We start from the raw sequence: 19327 nt of genomic DNA, 5'->3' as shown, positions 1-19327 counted from the left end.
GATCGGGATTTAAATCATCTTTAGTCTATTTAATTGCCTTTCCCTCCTCCTTTTGCCAAACAATCCCTTTTGGAGAGGTGGGGGGATCTCCAAGTGCCCTGCTCCCACTACCTTTCCCACTGCTCTTTCCATTTAAGTTTAATTTGGCAGTTTGTTTTCAAGCATGAAAATGGTTATCATCAAACTGAATTACTAGGTTGTCCTTTCATCCACAGATCTCAGGAATAAACGGGGGGAGGGAGATCCCCCCCCTTTAGGCTTTTCCCACCACAACCTGTTCAGTTTTAGAGAAAAGGAGCATTTGAAAAAGGGGAGAAAGGACAAAAAGCTTGAATTTGTCTCCTGTGCTTTCTGCGCACCTTCATGATCCCCCTCGGCAAGGGGGGATTTTGGAGCGGGGGGGTTAAGGGTGGGGGGCAGAAATCCAGGAGGGGAGAGAGCCCACAGATGCAAGTGCCCCTCTGGCAATAATAAAAATTCATTCAAGTGGGCTATGTCTCCATCTTCCATGTACTGATTAGACTTAACAAGAGTGGAAACTTGTGTAGACCATATTTATGGTATTAACGAGCAGTTAAAAGATTTATCCTTCTTCTGATCAATATTGTTGGTGCCCGGCCACCGCCTCCCCCCGCCCCGGCCCTCCCCGAAGGCTGCAATGACAATCGCCTTCATACTTTTTCATCCCCGATCGAGGTGGCAAAACCCTGTTGTAATTTTCATTAGCCCAGTAAACATTCAATTAACATGCAGCACTGTGGTTAACTTAATTCCTGTTTTAAGGCAAGGACAAGCAAGAAATGGAAGAGCGTTTGTTCCATTTGTCAAGTATGACACACTTCTTAGCCTAACAGTTTCTTAAAATAAAAGCTCGGCTCCCCACCACCACGACCACCACCCCTCTTTCCAGAAACCCCCCACACTGATACACACACACACAAAAAGGAGCAGGAATCCATTAGTTGGAGAGTATTCTCCTGCCAAAGGCGGTATAATGTATTCCAAATTTTCCCAAGCCCTCACTGTACTGGGGTCCCGTTCCCCCCCCCCCCCCCCCCCCCGGGGAATGGGGCTGACGAGCTGATATTTCTCGTGGGTGAAAGATTCAGCGTCCTCCTAACTGTATATATATATTTTTTTAATAAAATAAAACTAAACGTGCTTCCCATGTCTAAAAGTTGCCATGTTTGTGAAGGGGGTGGGGAAAAATGTCTCCAAGGGTTTCAATTAGCAACAAATGATTATTGCAACGGATTTTTGGTAATGAAAAAATGTGGAGTACCTCTTTCGAGCTGGGATCTCAGGGGCAGTGAAAGAGAGAGAGAGGGGGAGAGGGAGAGAAGGAGAGAGAGAGAAAGAGATTGCTGATTAGCTCGGATCCTTTCCCAACTTGCTTTAGCGTATGCTTGCGTTCCCTGCCGACCCTACACAGGACACTATATATTTTTTCCCCTTCGGTGCATGTGTTGATAGTTCAGCCTGTAGTTGTTTGCGGTTGGCTTTTTTTTTTCTTCTTTTTTTTTTTTTTTTTTTTTTTCCCCTGGCGGGGAGGGGGGAGGTGGGGAAGGGGGGGTGGGGGGTGGGGGGCTGAAATCGGTCGCATCCATCCTACCCCCACAGTCATTAAGTTAGGAGATTTCCCTCTCATTTTTTTTTTCCTCCCCAATTGGAAGGGTGGGTTGTGAATTTTTTTTTTTTTTTTTTTTTTTTAAGTCTCGCCTTTCCAGCTCCAAACAAGGTGTAGCGAGACGCTCTTCCTTCTAAGGAATGAAATGAGAGACAAGGATCACTCAAAGACATCTCCTACCTTGGGCTTGGGGATTTTTTCTTAAAGGCGAGGCGCACATTCCTAAGCAGCTATGTACAAAGCCCCCCTGAAATCTTGTCTGTGTAAAGTTAGAGTGTGTTCAGGATTTTTTTTTCCTCTCTCCCAAGGCTGATCGCTAATAATACATCGAAAGCACTTCCCTTTAGGTTGTGGGAAATCTACTCCCTTCACCTTGCCTCCTTTTTTTTCCCCCTGAAGGCTGTAACTTTTTTTTCCTCCTTTTTTTTTTTTTTTTTTTTTTTTTATCAGTTTGCACAATCGCTTAGATAAACACCAAGAAGGAGACTTCTCTTTAATTACCCAACGCACATCTTTCTGGGGGGCAAACAGCGGTCTGATTATTTTTTTTGTTTGTTTGTTTCACCTGCCAAACTAAAGGAGAGGTAGAAAAAGGAAGATGCAAGCGATTTGGGACCTTGAACAAGGCAAATATGGTTTTGGTATGTTTACTTATAGTTTTTTTTCTTCTTCTTTGACACTTTTTTCGGGCAATGTGTTGTGATTCTTGTGTTTCTCTTTTAAGGAAAACAAAAAATCCAAAAAAGCAAATGTTAGCTAACTTACGTCTTAAACGATCGTTTCTAAGGTTACGTGGGTTGCTCTAAGGAGGGGAAGAGGGGAGGGGGGGAGACCCAAGTATGTGTAATTGCAGCACCATCAGTTAGCACGTCCTTTAGCTAAATAAAGCAAGCAGCAAACAAACAAACAAGCGAACAAACCCACCGACCGGAATCGGCTTCCAGGTCCGAGGCGAGGCAAAGCGCCTCAAAGTCATTTCCAAGGCAGCGCCCAGGAGGCAGAGCCCGGTCGCAGCCGCCCCTGCCCGGGCTTCGGGCTGCTCGGGAGGGTGGGGAGGGGAGGACAAGGCTCTTAACTTAAGTGATAGGTATTAAACTGCACGGGGTTGTGTCGCCGTGTGCAGCTGGCAGCATTTATTTAAGGAAAAAAAAAAAAAAAAAAAAAAACAAAACAACAAAACCAAACAACAAACCGACAACAGAGGTCGGTGGTGAAGGTGTAGTGCCGAGATCCCCTCTCCCCCTCCGGTCCCTTCCCTGGCTAAGCAAGTACAATGGAAAGAAGCTGGAATATACTCACCCTCCGAAGGTGTGGTTGGCAGTTCGGCTGAGGCTTTAAGGCAATTATTTATCCTTTTTTTTTTTTTTTTAAGTATTATTGCAAAAGACGTAGATCTGACTTTAAGCAGCAAAACTGTATTGCTCTGACAACAGCATGCGAGGCACGGTTCCTCGTTTTAAAAAAAAAAAAAAAAAATCACAAAACAGGATTCCCCCCCCCATCCCTTACCACTATCCCTTAAAAATACCTATTCGGTACAGCGCTCGCAGAAACCCTGATGCAGAAATCTTATAGTCCAGTCTAGGAGTGCCCAAGCCAATTAATTTTAAATCCTTAGGAATTAATCAGATTAAAATGTACAGAAGTTTCATTCTCGTATGCATACGTGAGCCAAAAGTCGTTTCCCTTTAAGAGATCCTTTTCTTTTAAAGTTGAATTTTAGGCAGATAAGAGACTTACACTAGGGGGCAGCCAGATACTGTACTTGCTCCAATCTTAAGCAATTTTTTTTTCCTCTCTCACAGCATATGCTCTGATTTAGCACTGTAAATTTTTCAGAGGACCCAACTCTGACAGCCCCTGGTGATTTTCAAAGTACCACAAGCCAGTGGTTAAAAATTGCATTGACTTGGAAGTTCAGAGGCACACAATAGGAGCCACTTTCCCTATTCATGGAACTTCAGTGTGGTGGAAGAGAAAAACACACACATACTACATTGAGGGAGAAGAGGAATTCATTGAATTCTGTTAGACGTAACTGCTTTCCACTGAGTTCAGAGCGAAACTCGGTATTTGTTCGATGCTGTATTCATATTGCGATTTAATCTAGAAAGAATTAGAGGACTGTTAGGCAGCTTTCTGCCAGGAAAGCAGCTTCCCCCTCCTTCCTCCTCTTTTTAAAACCTAAAGATTTACACCGGCTCTATCCCCAACTCTATTTTAGCAAAATAAATCCTTCCACTCCCTCTCATTAAAATAAATTTACATCTGCAGTAAAATGGCAGGAGGGATGCGTTTGTTTATTTGGAAAACCAATCCAGTCTTACTTTTAAAACAGAGCATTTCCATTGTCATTAGGCTGCGAGAAGGACAGTTGAGAATCTCCCCCTTCTTTGCGAGGCGCTCGGGTTTCGAGTATTATTTAGCGAAATTAGCTGCAGTTCATTTTTACATTCATCTGTTCTGCCTCAACCCACTCGCAGGGGTGTTTTCAAATAAATAGCAAAGCGTCTAATGGTGCTAATAGATAGTTATATTGCTGCATCCCTCGAAGAGCAAATAGTTAATCTGGGGCATTCTTCATTAATGCTTGAGCAATCAGCGTATACGGCGGCTTTTAAGCGTATATCAATGGCTTTTCATTTTTACGATCATACGTTCAAACTATTAATATTGTACGTCCTGTTAAAAACCGCTTTCTCTTCTGATTTCTGCATTTGTTAGGACGGCGTTAATGTTTTTTCATATGGCGAATTAATCCTGTTTACTTTGTCAGATTCGAGACAGGAAAGGTTGGTGTTGGGTTGTTTTGTGGGTTGTTGTGTGGTTTTGTTTGTTTTTTTTGTTTGTTCTTTTTTTTTTTTTCCCCCCCTCAGGAAATTCAACATCAGCAACAATCTGTGACTGCCCTGCATTTTGAACCCCCACCTTCTCCCACCCTCCCCGAAAGGTGACCTCCTCGCCTCTGGGCTATGTGGAAATCGCAAGGCAGTTCCCCACATTTTAACGGGGAAAGGTTGCTTTCTCCCCTTCTGTCTTCCCAGTCCCTCCTGGTCCCTGTTTCGGGGAAAGGTTATTTTAGCTCCGTCAGGATCAATGGAATGCTGCAGCCTTGTCTTTGAAATTGAGCCGCAGTACATCTTCGTCCGTGGGCTCTTAATACACCAGGTTTCGAAGCAGGACATTGTCAAGGTGCTTTTTACAACTTTCCAACCATCTCAGCACCTGTGGCTTTAGCCACATATATTATTTCTGCGGCAGAAGGGGGTGTGCATGTGGCAACATAAAAAAGTGTGTGTGAGGAGGTGAGGGGCAATTAATCCTTTGCAGAGTTGCGCACAGGTCCGTGTCCCCACACCCGTACTTGGTGACCAGCTCAAACGTGAGCGTACACAACACGCGTGTGTTTGCAGAGGAGGAATTGTCCGGCCGGGCATTTCTCTGTCTATTTTAAACATGTTTTCTTTTTTTTATCTCTCCGTCCCTTCGCCTGCTCGAGTGTCTTTTGGCCATTTTCACTAGGAGACGAACTCCAAGTCCCCGTTCCGCTGCCCGGTAGCTACATTCAGCGGGAAATAAAGAGCTGTCCCCGCATACTTAGATCGGTTACCTATCTAGTGGGGCTCCCGCTGTAGCGCAGAGGTTGTGTTACCGTGTCAGGGGAGATCCGAAGAGAAATAAAAAAAAAAAAAAATAAATAAAAAAACCCCCACACCCACAACCCCCCCAAAAATAAAGTTAAAAGGGTTGGGATGAGGTGCGTTGTAGCGATGCCGCGGAGGTTGGGGGGGGGGGGGGGGGCGGAAAGAAGAAAAAGACACGAGTGTCGCACTGTGCGGAGCGGCGTGGCGGGTTTTCTCCTCCATCGTGGGAAGGGGCTGATGGTGCCTTGCGTGAAACCGCGGTATCCTCGGCCGTCCCGCCGGCTGCCCTGGGCGGCGGGGGAAGGACGGAGCGGCGGCGCCCCGTCACCCGCCGGGGCTCGGGGCGGTGCGAGCGGCCGGTCCCTGCGCTCCGGGACACCCCGCGGCTCCGCGGGAGAGCGCAGGTGCCGCCCCCCCACCCCCCCTTTCCGCCGGTCAGCGCGGAGCCGCAGGGCCCGAGGGCAGCGCCCGGCGGGAACCCGCGTACCTGCGCGGCCCTACCCCTGAGGGGAGGGGGGGGGCAGGGCGGCCGCTCCCCTCCCCCAGCCGGCGGCGAGGCTCGTTTTGCTTTTATTCAGTGCCGTTTTACCTCATTTTAGCGTCAGTTTTCTGATTTTTTCACCCGCCGGCGCGTGTGTGTATGTGTGCGCGGGTCGTTCGTCCGTCGTCGTCCCCCGCCCCCCCCCCCCCCGCCTTCACCCCGGCTGCCGCCACCGCCTCCTCACGACTCCCGAGGCCGTGACCCGGCGGGCGGCCCCAGGTGAGGCGGCGGCGCTCCGCTCTCCCCTCACCGGGCTCGCCCTACGCCCCGACGGGGGAAGCGCAGCACGACGGGGGAAGCGGGGAGCCGGCAAGGAGGGGGGGGGACGCCCCGGTGGCGGCGGAGCGGGGCGGCGCCTGCCTCTAGGACCGCGCGGGCGGGCGGCGGCGGCCATGGCAGGCCGCGCAGGGCAGCCGCGGCCCAATGAGGGCTGAGGGGCGGGGCGGGCGCTTTTGACCAGTCAAACGCCGGTCGGGTTGCCTTATAAGGCGCGCGGGTCGCCATGGCAACCGCGCGCCGAGTTGCAGCAGCCGTGTCAAAGTTCACTCTCCCGCCAGCGGGGCGAGCGGCCGGCGGGGGAGCGCGCGCTCGCCGCTCGGCCCACACGCCGCCGCGCCCCGCCCCGCCCCTCCCCTCACCGCCGGGGGGGGGGGGGAGCACCCGCTTTTTTTTTTTTTTTTTTTTTTTTTTTTAATTTTTAGGGGGGGGGGAGGGCTGGCGCTTCCCCCCCCCCCCCCCCACCCGTGGTGATTTTCCCCTCTTCCCCCCCCCCCCCCCTCCCTTTCCCGAGGAGCGATGCTGCGCGCTGGGTTATGATCCTTCCCTCTCTCTCTCTCTCCCTCCTCCTCCTCCTCCTCCTCCTCTCCTCCTCCTCTTCTCCTCCTCCTCCTCCTCCTCCCGCTCCCCTCTTTTATCATCCTGGCTGGCTGGGCGCTGCGCTGGCGAGTTGACTCCTTCCCTCCCCCCCGCCCCGCGGCCCCCCTCCCCCCGCCCGCGCCGTGAGCACCGGCGGCGCGGAGGCGAGAGCCCACTTGCGAGGCGGCAGAAGCAGCATAAGGCAGCGCGGCGGCGGCGGCGGCGGCGGCGGCGGCGGCGGCGGCAGCGGCGGCGGCAGCACCCGAGCGGCGGCGGCGGGAGCGGCGGGAGCGGCGGCGGCGGCGGGGACACGGCGCGGCGGGAGCGGCTTGAAGCGGCGGAGCGGGGCAGAGCGGAGCGCAGCGCGGCGGGGACGGAGCGGAGGAACAACAAATAAACAATAATAATAATAATAATTAATAATAATAACAATAATAATAAAAAAAGCGAGGAGAGGAGGAGGAGGAAAAAAACCAAACAGCCAGCCCCCCCACCCCCGAGCCCAAAAGAGGGAGAGAGAGAGAGAAAGAGAGCAGCGCCCGGGCGGAGCGGCGGAGAGGAAGAATTAAAGCGAGCGAAGGAGGGAGGAGAGACAGAGCAGAGAGAGAGAGAGGAGGAAAGAGGAGGAAAAAAAAAAAAAAAAAAAAAAAAGCCCACAAAAACAAAGCGATCGCAGTTGATGTTGCTGCTGCAAGCTGGACTTCCAAAAACTACGGCGAGACCGTCCGCTCTCCGCGCCGAGAAAAGTCTCCTCAGCTGTGCGTGTTTTTTTCCGCTGTGTGTGTAATCTTTAACCTTTTATTCATTCTTATTTTGATGGCTTTCCTGAATGGCTGACTGCGAGCTTCCCTGGACCTGGCCCCCAGACACCCGCCTCTCCTCCTTCAACTACTCTGCTGCAGATCAGCTCTAAGAGAGAGAGAGGGAGATCTTTGAAGAGATTTTTTTTTTTTTTTTCTCCTCTCTCTCTCTCTCTCTCTCCCTCTCTCCCCCACCCCCACCACCCCTTTACTTTGCTCTCCTGGAGCCCAGACAATCGACTCGCAACTCGCCCCCCCGCACACACACCTCCATCGCCCCGTGCTTCTGCACCTTCGCCGGTACCGGGAGATCCCCCCCACTCCGACTCTCCTAAAAAAAAAAAAAAAAAAAAGGGGGCAAAACAACAAAAGAGAGAGGGGGAAAGAGAGAGAGAGAGAGAGAGGGGAGGAAAAAAAAAAAAGAAAAAAAAAAAAAAAAAAAAAAAGACTGCTGCAAAGCTGATCTGAAAAGCAAAGCAAACAAACTTTGAAAATAAAGGGGGAACAGGAAGTTTGGCAACGGTGTCCAATAGATATGGCAATGGTAGTCGGTGCGTGGCGAGACCCCCAGGACGATGTGCCCGGAGCTCAGGGAACGCAGCCTTCGCAAGCCCCGCCGGTGCAGGGACCGCCGGCCGGGGCCCCGCACACCCCCCAGACCCCGGGGCCCGGGGGCCCTCCCAGTACGCCAGCCCAGACCAACCCGCCAAGCCAGCAGAACCAAGGAGACAAACAGCAGCAGCAGCAGCACATTGAATGTGTGGTTTGTGGGGACAAGTCTAGTGGCAAACATTATGGCCAGTTTACCTGCGAGGGTTGCAAGAGTTTCTTCAAGCGGAGTGTAAGGAGGAATCTCAGCTACACTTGTCGTGCCAACAGGAACTGTCCCATTGACCAGCACCACCGCAATCAGTGTCAGTACTGCCGCCTCAAAAAATGCCTCAAAGTTGGCATGAGACGGGAAGGTATTGGGATTTCATTTGTTTTGCAATTTTTTTCACTCGCTGCGTTTTGGGTTTTGTTTTGTTGTGGTTTTTGGTTTTTTTTTTTTTTGGTTGTGTTTTTGGTTTTTTTTTTTTTTTGGTTTGGTTTGGTTGTTTTTTGTTTTTTTTTTTTTTTAATGATTATTCTTATTATTTTTAACCCCCCTCCCCAAACCCAACCAGAACCTTTCCTCCCCCCCTCGCCCTCCCACCCCCCGAATAAACAGAAAGAAACTTTCTCGTAATGAAAGAAAGAGGTGTTGGAGAGGGTGGGCAAGGGGAGGCAGGGTCTCTTGCATGCTTTCTTCTGCACTCGTAATTGATTTGTGTTTGTTTTGATTTTGCTGATGGAGGTTTATTGGAAGTGGATTTTTAGTTTCACGCTGCTTAGGAGCGAGATGATTATTCTGACGTGTGGTTACTTTTCCTTCGTGTTTCCTCCTGCATGTTCAGCATTACCCCCCGTCCCCCGAGCAGCTCTTTGGGGGGGGGGGGGGGGTGGTGTCTGTGGGTCTCTCTGCGTGTGTGTAGACACACACAGAGCCTCACGAGATGCACACACATACACACACACATATATATATCCTCCAGCACCCTGCCTTAGATTGCAATTTTACACAGGCGGTTCAAATTACTATTACAATGGGACTCACCCTACCGAGGCTCTACAGCACTCCACTGTGGATTCCCAGCCGGATTTTTCCTCCTTTAAAAATATATATACACACACATACTTGTGCATGTGTTCGTGTATATATATATATTCATATACTGCCGTGTGCCTGCCTTTCCTGATTGTTATTCTCTCACTTTTCTCGTCCTCTTCTTATTTTCTTGTTCCTCTGGGAGAGGCAGGAGGGGGTAGAAGGGACGGAGGGGGGGGGGGGTTGGTTAGGGGGGGGAAGGAGCAGCCCAGAAGTAAGTGTGGGGTGCTCGGGTCTCTGCAAGTCGAGTCTTTGTGATATAAAATTAGACGAGAAATGTGAGCCTGCAGTTTTCCAGTGCGTGCTCTGTGTCTGGACGCTGCTATGTAGGTTAAGGGTTAGGGGGCTTGGGACTTGCTGGGCTCCTCTCTTTGTGTTTCTGCAAGAGTAACTAACCTTGTAATACATGCGATAACAAATATAAATCAAGCACATTTTTAGGTGTTCTCCCTTCTTGCCGTCTCCCTGCCTCTGAGCCCTTTTTCTCTCTCCTTTTTCTCTCGCTGTCACCGTGTAAATTTATTAACAAAATGAAAGGCCCACTTTCCATGGGCAGCTGAGGAAGGTGCCTTTGGATAATGCCCCCAGCCTCGCCGGGGGACCTGCCGGGGATGTTGCAGGGTGATCTCGCCTCCTTTGATATTTTTTTAGGAGGGGGGGTTTATATGCAATAACAGCAGCAACAATATATTCAGTGGGTGAGAAACGCGTGTGGGACCAGCGCCGGGGATTTTGAACTGAAGTGTTTCTTCCCTCTTCCCCCCCCCCCCCCCCGCTTCCTCCCTCCTCATCCCGCTCCCCCAGCCTCAAATCAATAAGCTGTTTTAGGTGTAATGAAGAAAAATACCCGGGCACACAAAGACGTATCCTGCATCTCTTGAAGGAGGGGTGGCGGTGGAGAGGAAGGGGGGTGAAAATAACTGAATTGTGGTGTGTTTTGGGAAGTGAGGCTCTCGGGCTCCTTCGGGCAGTCCTGGCCGAGCGGACAGCATTGCTCAGCTTTTATTGTTGCTTTTACTTGACCCGGGAACTGCAGAGCCTTAAAACGGGGTACGGGCTGAACTCTGGCTGGAAAAATGCATGTTCCCCCTTAAGCTGACTTGGTACGGTGTCACACGCGCACGCACAAGCACACAAAGCAGGCTGTATTTGAACCGATGGTCGCAATTCAGATATTAATAGCTGTAGTTTCTTCTTTATTTACTGCAGCGGTCCAGAGGGGCAGAATGCCACCCACACAGCCAACTCATGGTCAGTTCGCCTTGACAAACGGGGACCCTCTCAACTGCCATTCCTACCTATCCGGATATATCTCCCTTCTTCTGAGAGCAGAGCCCTACCCCACCTCCCGCTTTGGCAGTCAGTGCATGCAACCCAACAACATCATGGGCATCGAGAACATTTGTGAACTGGCAGCTAGGATGCTCTTCAGCGCGGTGGAGTGGGCCAGGAATATCCCCTTCTTCCCAGACCTCCAGATCACAGACCAGGTGGCCCTCCTGAGGCTGACCTGGAGCGAGTTATTTGTCCTCAACGCTGCCCAGTGCTCCATGCCCCTCCATGTAGCTCCGCTCCTGGCAGCCGCTGGCCTCCACGCTTCACCAATGTCTGCTGACCGAGTGGTCGCCTTTATGGACCACATACGAATCTTCCAAGAGCAAGTAGAAAAACTGAAAGCATTGCATGTCGACTCTGCAGAATATAGCTGTTTAAAGGCCATAGTCCTCTTCACCTCAGGTAGGCAGCATTTCTTTGCTCTTCCTTTTCTCCTTCCCCGGGCCCCCCCCTGAGAACTGTTTGCTCTTGCAAAGTGTTATTGCCTGCACCCCATCACTGCTCCCTGCCCCCTCGAGAACCGGCGCGGTCTCTTTCCTTTTAGGAAATGGTGCCCTGTGGTCTCGCCTTCAGGGCCTCGGATCTGAGCATCCCATCTTAGAGGGAGTACGGAATTTAAAAAAAAAAAAAAAAAAAAAAAAAAAAAAAATACACACACACCCCCACCAAAAAAAAAGACAACCAAAACACACCCCAACCCTAGTTGAATAATGCTGGGGACGGGGGAAGAGGGGGCTCAGAGACAGACACCCATTTGCCACAAGAGACTGCGCTTTTCCCATTGAAAATAATATTTTATTTAACAGTATAGCTCTGGGTTGTTGCATTTAATGACACGCATCTGAACAGCAGCAAAATCTGTTTGATGTTGTTAAATACAAGTCGTCCTATCAGTGAAACCACTTTAAAAAGAGGATCATTTTATGGGCAGCCAGGAAGGGAAAAAAGCCCTGCAGGATTAAAAATTGAATTAAAAAAAAAAAAAAAAAAAAAGTTAAATGCGCAAAGCTGAGTTTAAAATATGTTCCCTGCCATCCCATAAAATAAAATAAATCAACTTTCCAAAGAGCTGTCTCTGATTTAAACAGAATGTGGCAGTGAGCAGTTCTGTGTCATTTAAGCTAAGGGGAAAAGTTTGCATTTGTACCCAGCAGGAACTGCATAGTCCAAAGCGAGTAGCGGGTGCGAAAAGATCATTACCATAAGTAGACAGGGATAGTATGAAAAAGTAAGAGGAGACTGAAGCTGCCGCTCCGCAGTGTAATTCCGGGGTGGCACAACCATGCCTCTCCCGAGGAAAAGACCTCGAGGTGTTTCTTAGATAATCAAAGAGAGGGGGGGAAAAATATGTGTCAACTTTTGCTGCCTAGAAATAGTGCATGAGTTATAAAGCAATAATTGAGTGTGTTGTGAAATCTAATTAGCCTGCACTAGAGTTTAACCTGGGTGAGTAATAATCCTGATATTAACTCTGGAGGCTAAATTTTTTTTTTTTTGAGGGGAAAAAAAAAAAATTCTGCTCACTAATTTGTGTAATACGTTATCTCAGATTGCTAACTTTAAGGCTGCATCGGCAACCCAGTGTGCTAGAGCCCTAGAAGTTTTGGGATTAAGTTTAAAAATAGATATATTTATTCTGTAACTCATTTGAAAGCTTGAGAAAGTGGCCACGCGATAAACATATGAATGGAAGCAGGACCTGTAAAATAATTACTCATCAGAGTTTTTTAAAGCCTGATATCAGGAAACAGGAAAAAAATGTAGTTTATGTGGGAAAAGAAGGGCTCACAATCCGTTCCTTGTTGTGTTAAAGGGGGTCTGGGGAACGAAGTCATTTTCTGGACTTTGTCCAGGTTCTGGGTCGTGACCTAAACTTCCTTTTATATATTATTGCTTTACACATAAAAAACTTCTCTTTTTTTTTTTTTTTTTTTTTTTTCCTCCTTCCCCCCCCCCCCCAAATTACTCGTGCTAAAGTCCTAAGGTGATCAATGAGCAGGACGCATCTAGCCACAGAGAGACAAGAGATCCCGAGTGGGAAGGGGTGTATGTGGGGTGCTTATTTTATTTTTCTGTCGTTTTCTAGGATGCATTTTCCTCTCCCTCGCTCAAACACTCAGCGAGGATCCCACACACGCTCACATCCCTCCCCAGCCCCTGGCCAGCTCACACCCACACCAAGGAGTTTATTTCCAATCCTGCCTTTTCTCCCAAATCACTTTTTTTTTTTTTTTTTTTTTAGCCTTCTGAGAAAACAATCGTCCGATCCTGTCGTAACTGTTTAATTTATTACTATTTTCAAAATGTGAGGCCTGGCGTGTAAATTGCCTCCCAACTAGATAAACGTTTCTTGTTATCTGATTCTGGGGAAGATAGCCGCATGCAAAAAAAAAAAAAAAAAAAAAAAAAAAATAGGGTGATGCATGAAGCTTCTGCAGCACCCCAATAACCCTCCCTGATGTAAAGCAGACGCACATAGATGCATATAATGTTTGCTGCAGCCTCTTTTAAGAGGAAAAAAAAAAAAAATCTGGGTTCTAATGACTCGCAGAATATGCATGTGTTAGCCCTGTGCCTAGGAAAGCCACAGGGAGGTCAGGTCACAACCTGTGCTCTTTCAGCACAGACGTCTCTGATTTAAAGGGAACTTATTGTATTTTAGCGTATCAGGAAAAAAAAGAAAAAAAAATGTCCAGACCCTATCAGGGAGTTTTCTTCTTGTAAGGGCCTTTAGGTTTAAAAAGAAGAAGAAGAGGAAAAAAAAGAGGGGGGAGTGGAGGGGGGGGAAGAAAGAAAGAGAAAAGAAAAGAGGGGGGAAAAGAAACAGCTCAAATGAACAGAGAGATCACAGTTTGCATGGCTGCCTCTGAATAGGCTAAACTGACAAGATCAGTTTTAAAGGGCCACTTAAATCAGTTTCAAAGACTGAAGAAAAACGCGTTGTCTTCTTTGGGGGAGAATCTGTTGCTGGATCCAGGGCGCCATTATCTTTGGCTGGGCCAGTTTTTTATTATTATTATTCTGATGATGATTTCTATCACTATTATTAGTATTCCTTCTCATCACGTGGTTAGACTCCCCCCAATTATTTTCCAAGGGGGAGAGAAATAGTGGCTCCCTTTCCCCCCTTTCGACTCAAGCCTTCCCCGCCCCCCCAGCCTTTCCCCCTAAAAATATAGATATACGAAATAACGCTTGGCCAGCACCTCCTTGTCAACCCCTCAGGTCTGTCATGCCATTAGAAATCTCGACTCTGGGAGCTGTGCTCAATCCTAAAGGAGACCCTCCAGAAGAGAGAGAAATACAAACACACACACATACAGAGAAAGAGAGAGATTGTCCCTTTTGGTAAAACCTACTTAAACTCTGGGGGGCGAGGTGATGGCGCAAGATCTACACTTAATTCTAGCAATAAAAAACAGATCAAATTAAAAATTAAAAACAAAAACACCCAAGCAAACAACAACAAAAAAAAACTTTTTAATCTGATGATTGTTTTCTTTTTTTCTTTTCTTTCTTTTTTTTTTTTTTTTTTTTTTTTTTTTTAATACACTTTCTTCTAGATGCCTGTGGTCTCTCTGATGTAGCCCATGTTGAAAGTTTACAGGAGAAGTCACAGTGTGCTTTGGAAGAGTATGTTAGGAGCCAGTATCCCAACCAGCCAACACGATTCGGGAAGCTATTACTACGTCTCCCCTCCCTTCGCACTGTCTCCTCTTCTGTCATAGAGCAATTGTTTTTCGTCCGTTTGGTAGGTAAAACCCCCATAGAAACCCTAATCAGGGATATGTTACTGTCTGGCAGCAGTTTTAACTGGCCTTATATGTCCATTCAATAAAATATTCGAGAGCGAAAAAAAAAAAAATTTAAAAATTAAAAATTGAGAAGGGAGATGAAAGAGTGAAAGGAAAGCAAATGACATTTGGGTTCTGGTTGTTTCTTAAATTTCCTTCTGCTAAGAAAGGATGTAAAAGGATGTTACAAGTTTGCTAAGAGAAGACAGGAAAAAATTAATGGACTGTGAATTAAAAAAAGAGACTGTCAAATGAACTTTTACAGAATGCATTAAAAACTCCCGTGTCGTTCAGAAAAAAAAACTTGCTACTTATCATTTTTTGTAAAAAATAAAAAAGAGAGAAAGAAAAAAGAAAGAAAGAAAAAAGAGAAAGAAGAAGAAAAGAAACGATGGTGGGCTTTTTCTTTTTTTCTTTTTTCTTCTTTTTTTCTTTTTTTGGGGTAAACTTTTTAAAAAATATCGCTTAAAGTGCATTTAAAGGAAATTTGGAGAAAATTAGCAGAATGGAAGAAAGTAAGTCTTTTTTTTCCAAATTATTAATTGTCCTATGTGTCTATGTACCTATAGCTGTTCTTTTTTGTATTTTTCTGGTTTCAAACCAGTTTATTCTGTGGTTCTATAATAATTTTTGATATAACCTTGGCTTCTTTAAAAAAAAAAAAAAAACTGTGTATCCTTAAAATATATGTTCTGAAAGAATTAAAACTGAGTCCACGAAAGTATCATAGGAAGAAAGGAAAAGAGAAAAAAACCCCTCAACAACACAATGATGGAAGCGCACTTAAGGTGGTGACCCAAAATCTAGCTTGAAGCTGAGAGAGCTATAATTATATAGACCCGAATGAACCACACGTGTCATGTAACTACCCCCAAATCTAGGTTTTTTGCTATTTCGGACAGAAAATGAACTGTGGGGATTTATAATAGGTAGAAGGAATTTGTGTCCAAGACACACTACGGTTTTGATTTAAAAAAACAAACAAACAAGCAAAGTGAACTTTTGTAATTTGAATTGGGTTCCACATAGTTCATCATGAATTGTTATTAAACTCCTCTATCTGTTTGTATATTTGCAAGCCCTTTGTATTATAATAATTGTTGATATTTTCCCTTTTTAAAAAATACCATTGAAATCAGCATGACAAAATAACACTGTTGGCACTTATAGATAACGTGATTGATTCAGTATCTTAGAGTTTACAGTTTTGTGTTTAAAAAAACTGAAGGTTTTTTTTTTTAAGTGCAACATTTCTGTATACTGTAAAAGTTATAATAACTGAACTGTTTGGTCGAGTCTTTGTGTGTTATATTCCAAGGAAAATTGAAAGTATTCAGAAATTAAAATATTATTTGATATCTGAAACTTGTTTGGCTGTCATAAATGTCTTTCAGAAACCACATTACTTCTCTATAGTTTGCAGTCATTTAAGTCCATAGGCGATTGATTTGTTTACTTGTCACAGTAAGTTTGTAGCAGATGTATTGTAGTGTATTTACCTGTTTAATTCCGGGATGGGGGTGGAGGACTTAAGTTCGTGGTTTATCTCTGGTTTTAGGAAGTACTATGCTGAAATGGTAAACCATCAACCCCCATTCATCTAATCCTCCTGTTAATTAAAAATGGATTTTCTGGAAAAAAAAGGCCCTTATTTTTGTCACACTTAAGTGCCTGCGTAGGAAAGGTATTGTTGTGAAAAAGTATTAGAAATCTGGAGATCAGTATCTATTTTATGATCAGAATGGGGCGAAAAATCTTTTGTAAATGTCTGACATACGCGCACAAGATCATTCAAGCAAGGTAATAGCAGTATTGTAAATATAGGTCAGTTGTTTGCAATGAGTTTTCTTTAAGTATGTGTGATTTTTTATAATACTCCGTAGTTGCCATCTATCGTTGTCATTGAGAGGTCTTCAAATGGAGTGGCTTTAGCTTCTAGCACTGAGGAGTCGGTTTTTAATGTATATACTCTCAAGTGGATTTTTTTTTTACCTTAGACTGTGAAAGCATGACCACAGGTCATCTCTATATTTTACGTATGGGCTATATGTCTGTATGTATACTTGCATACATACATGCGTAGGCGTACATGCATCTTTCCTGTGTAGCCACAGGGCCCTCTCCTGCAGCCCTTGCCCAGGCACAGCTCCCACTGATGCGCTGGGGACCTGCCTGGGCCACTGGCGTTAGGATCAGACACACCATTTGTGAATTTAGTGCTATCCCGAGCAGGCAAAACCCCCCCAAATCTGAAGGAAGGCAAGATGATGTGGTTTTGCAAGGGGTTGATATTTTGTTTTGTGTGTGTGTGTGTGTGTCTCTTTTTTTTTTTTTTTTTTTTTTTTTCTCTCTCTCTCTCCCCCCACCCGCCCTCCCCTTGGTCTATAGCAGATGCTTTGTATGTGAAAGCTTGCAATTTTGTTCTTGTCTGAGGCTTCCCCCTCTCCCTTTTTACCACACGTAACTACACCATGTTGTGGTTTCACAAAAAGAGAGAGAGGGAGGGAGAGAAATCATTCTGTAAAGTCGATTAAACCCTGATCTTTAGTGTGTTCCAGTCAGACACATCTGTACTGGGGGCTGAGGGGCGTATGACTGTGAATTTGAGCAGAGTTTTACATCTGAATCATGGCTCCTTTTCTATAAATATATAAATATATATAAATATATAAATATACTATTATTGCAGGGGATTGCTGACCTCTAGATTTAGCTTTTTCTATTGCAAGTGCTATCCATGTGAGTGTGTGTGTGTGAAGTTTTTATGCTTACTAAGAACACAGGATCTTGACTTGTTTGTTTTGTGTTAGTTTATTGTAAACAACCATTTGTTGTAAATTGTTATTGGCATTAAATTATAATTTATGATTTTCAAATCCAAAACATTCTCTGCTTTTTATGTTTTAAAGCCTGTAAGCTATCTCTGTATTTATAAGTTTCTTGCAGCGAGCTTTGGTTCACAGAGAATAATAGCAAACAGAAAATGCACCAGGGTTAAATAAAAACACACACACACACACACACACACACACACGCACGCAGACACACACACACAAGCCCCATGTATATATGTTTGGAATGCTCAGAGGAGGATTTGTTTAGGGACTTCAGTTAGTTTTAAGTTTATAGCATTTAAAGAAAGTTTTTCTTTTCATGCTGAGTTAGAACAAAAGATCTATCCAAAGATTGAATTGGACAAAAGAGGAGGGTTGGGATCGAGAAGCTTGTTCTATGTGGAATTGAGGAGATTTTTTTTTTTTTAAGGAAAAAAAAAAAAAAAAAGCTGCTAAACATGGCGACTCTTTCCCTTTAAGTCTATAATTTATTTTTTTTCCTTGCGGTTCCCCCTTCCCAACCCCTCCCTCTTATTTATTTATGTTTCCCCCCCCTTTAATCTGATCTTCACTTCGCTTTCTTCCTTCCCCCCCCACCCCTGCCACCGCCGCGGGGACCGGAGGGGAAAGACCCAAAGGCGACCCGGAACGACAGCGAAAGCTGCGGAGCCGCCCGCGGTGCAAACCACATCTCGGGAAAGGTCTTCTTCATCCCCCCCCCCCCCCCCCTTTTCGCCTTCCTCCTCCTCCTCTTCCCTCCCCGCCGCCGCTCTCCCAAACCTTCCCCGACCCCTCCGGGAGAGCGGCGGCGGGGGGGGGGGGGGGGTCTGCGTGCGCGGGGCGCGGAGGGGGCGCGGAGAGGAGGCGGCTCTCCCAAGTTCAGACAAAAGCGGAGGGTTGGAGCGAGAGGAGGCGCTTGGCGGGCGGTGCCAGCCCGCGTGGGGGGCTGCCGGGGCCGGGCAGCGCCCGCAGCCCGCGGGGCTCGCCCGTGGGGCCGCGCCGCCGGCGGCCAGGGACGGGGCGGGCGGGTGGGTGTGTGGGGGAGTGGGGAGGAGGAGGCGGGGGGTTGGAGCTGAAGGGGGGGGGTGGAGGAGGAAAGGAGAAGGAGATGGGGGGGGGGGGGGGGGGGGGGGGGAGGAGGAGAACCGCGGAGCGCTGCGCGGCCGCGGGGGCGACGCGTGGGAAAGTCCGCCGCGGGGTCCGATGAGCACAGCCAACATGGCGTCCCCGGCCCTGCTCGTTCGCTCCGCGCCGCGCGGAGCCCCGCGGAGGGGAGCGTGGGCGTGGGGACGCGCACACACACACACACACACGCCGGGGGGGTGGGGGGGGGGGACACCTCGCGTTCCCCCTCTCCGCGCAGGGTCCCCGCGGTGAGCAGCACTCGGGGGGGGGGGTGGGGGGGTGGCCCTTCCCCCCGCGTGGGTATCCCGGCTGCGCGGCAGTGACCTGTGGCAGCATCTTCCCCGTGCGAGCGCGGCTCAATGGCCACGGAAGCGGAGTCAGACCTACCCCGGGGTGTGATATTTAGGGTCTGCGCCTGCAGAGACAGCGGGATCCTCGGGAAGGTGCCTTGAAAAGGAGGGGGGGGGGGGGGGGGAATATAAATAAATGAAAGGGGGAAAAGAGAGAAAAGGAGGAAAGAGGAAGGAGAAAGAGGGATGTTTCCAGGCGCTCCGCCGCTGCTGATAGCGAGCGGGATGTGGAAATGGAGATGGATTTTATTTTTATTTCTCTTTTTTTTTTTTTTTTTTTTTTTTTAATTAAAACTTTAGTGGGTCCTGGGGATCGCGCTCGCTTCGCTTTGCTTTGTAGAATGGAAAGAGATACACGGAGAAATGCAGGCCTTGTCAGGATTTATTGAAGTTGGGTTTAAAAAACGTGCTTCAGATGATTTTTCCCATTTTCTCAGATTTCAAAGGCTCCCCGCAGTGCGGCTGCCTAATTAATGGTGAAATTCAACTAAATCTAATTATGCAGTAATTTTAAAGCAGTTAGTCCTGGGCGCTGCTTTGTAATAGGAACCCAGTTTTTAAAGTTTGCTTAATGTGTTGGTTTAGGGAGCTGGGGAGGAGAGGGGTGTAAGAGACAGAGCTGTGGGTTGTGGTTTTTTCCTCTTCCCCCCACCCCCCCTTTTTTTTTTTTCCTTTTGTAAAGTAAAGAAATGCAAAATATAAACCCAAAACACCCATCGAAAGGCAAGGAGAGAG

The 19327-nt window shown here is 47.2% G+C and overlaps 1 protein-coding gene and 1 long non-coding RNA gene across 4 annotated transcripts in view; one reads left to right on the top strand and one right to left on the bottom strand.

Moving 5' to 3' along the window:
• LOC116961920 overlaps positions 1-5633 on the bottom strand; it is a 34314-nt gene extending 28681 nt beyond the window's left edge. For both annotated transcript variants that reach the window (XR_004407241.2, XR_004407240.2), the window contains exon 1: positions 2927-5633. This is a non-coding gene — a long non-coding RNA (uncharacterized LOC116961920). The remainder of the gene's footprint in view (positions 1-2926) is intronic.
• On the top strand, positions 1553-14354 carry NR2F2 (nuclear receptor subfamily 2 group F member 2). Of its 2 annotated transcripts, none has more exons than XM_032994364.2 (3): positions 1553-2268; positions 10364-10891; positions 14053-14354. In XM_032994364.2, the coding sequence occupies exons 1-3, from the start codon at positions 2226-2228 to the stop codon at positions 14325-14327; spliced, it is 846 nt and encodes a 281-aa protein (XP_032850255.1). In that variant the 5' UTR covers positions 1553-2225; the 3' UTR covers positions 14328-14354. The 2 variants fall into 2 exon arrangements, with proteins under 2 accessions (XP_032850255.1, XP_042659681.1); XM_042803747.1 differs by lacking the exon at positions 1553-2268 and adding an exon at positions 7889-8432.
• The last annotated feature ends 4973 nt before the right edge of the window (positions 14355-19327 follow it).

Source organism: Tyto alba, unplaced genomic scaffold, assembly GCF_018691265.1.
Source record: "Tyto alba isolate M040663 unplaced genomic scaffold, T.alba_DEE_v4.0 Super-Scaffold_41, whole genome shotgun sequence".
Lineage (NCBI taxonomy): Eukaryota > Metazoa > Chordata > Aves > Strigiformes > Tytonidae > Tyto > Tyto alba.
Note: the sequence above shows the minus strand (reverse complement) of the source record. Positions and strands in the feature narration are given on the sequence as shown.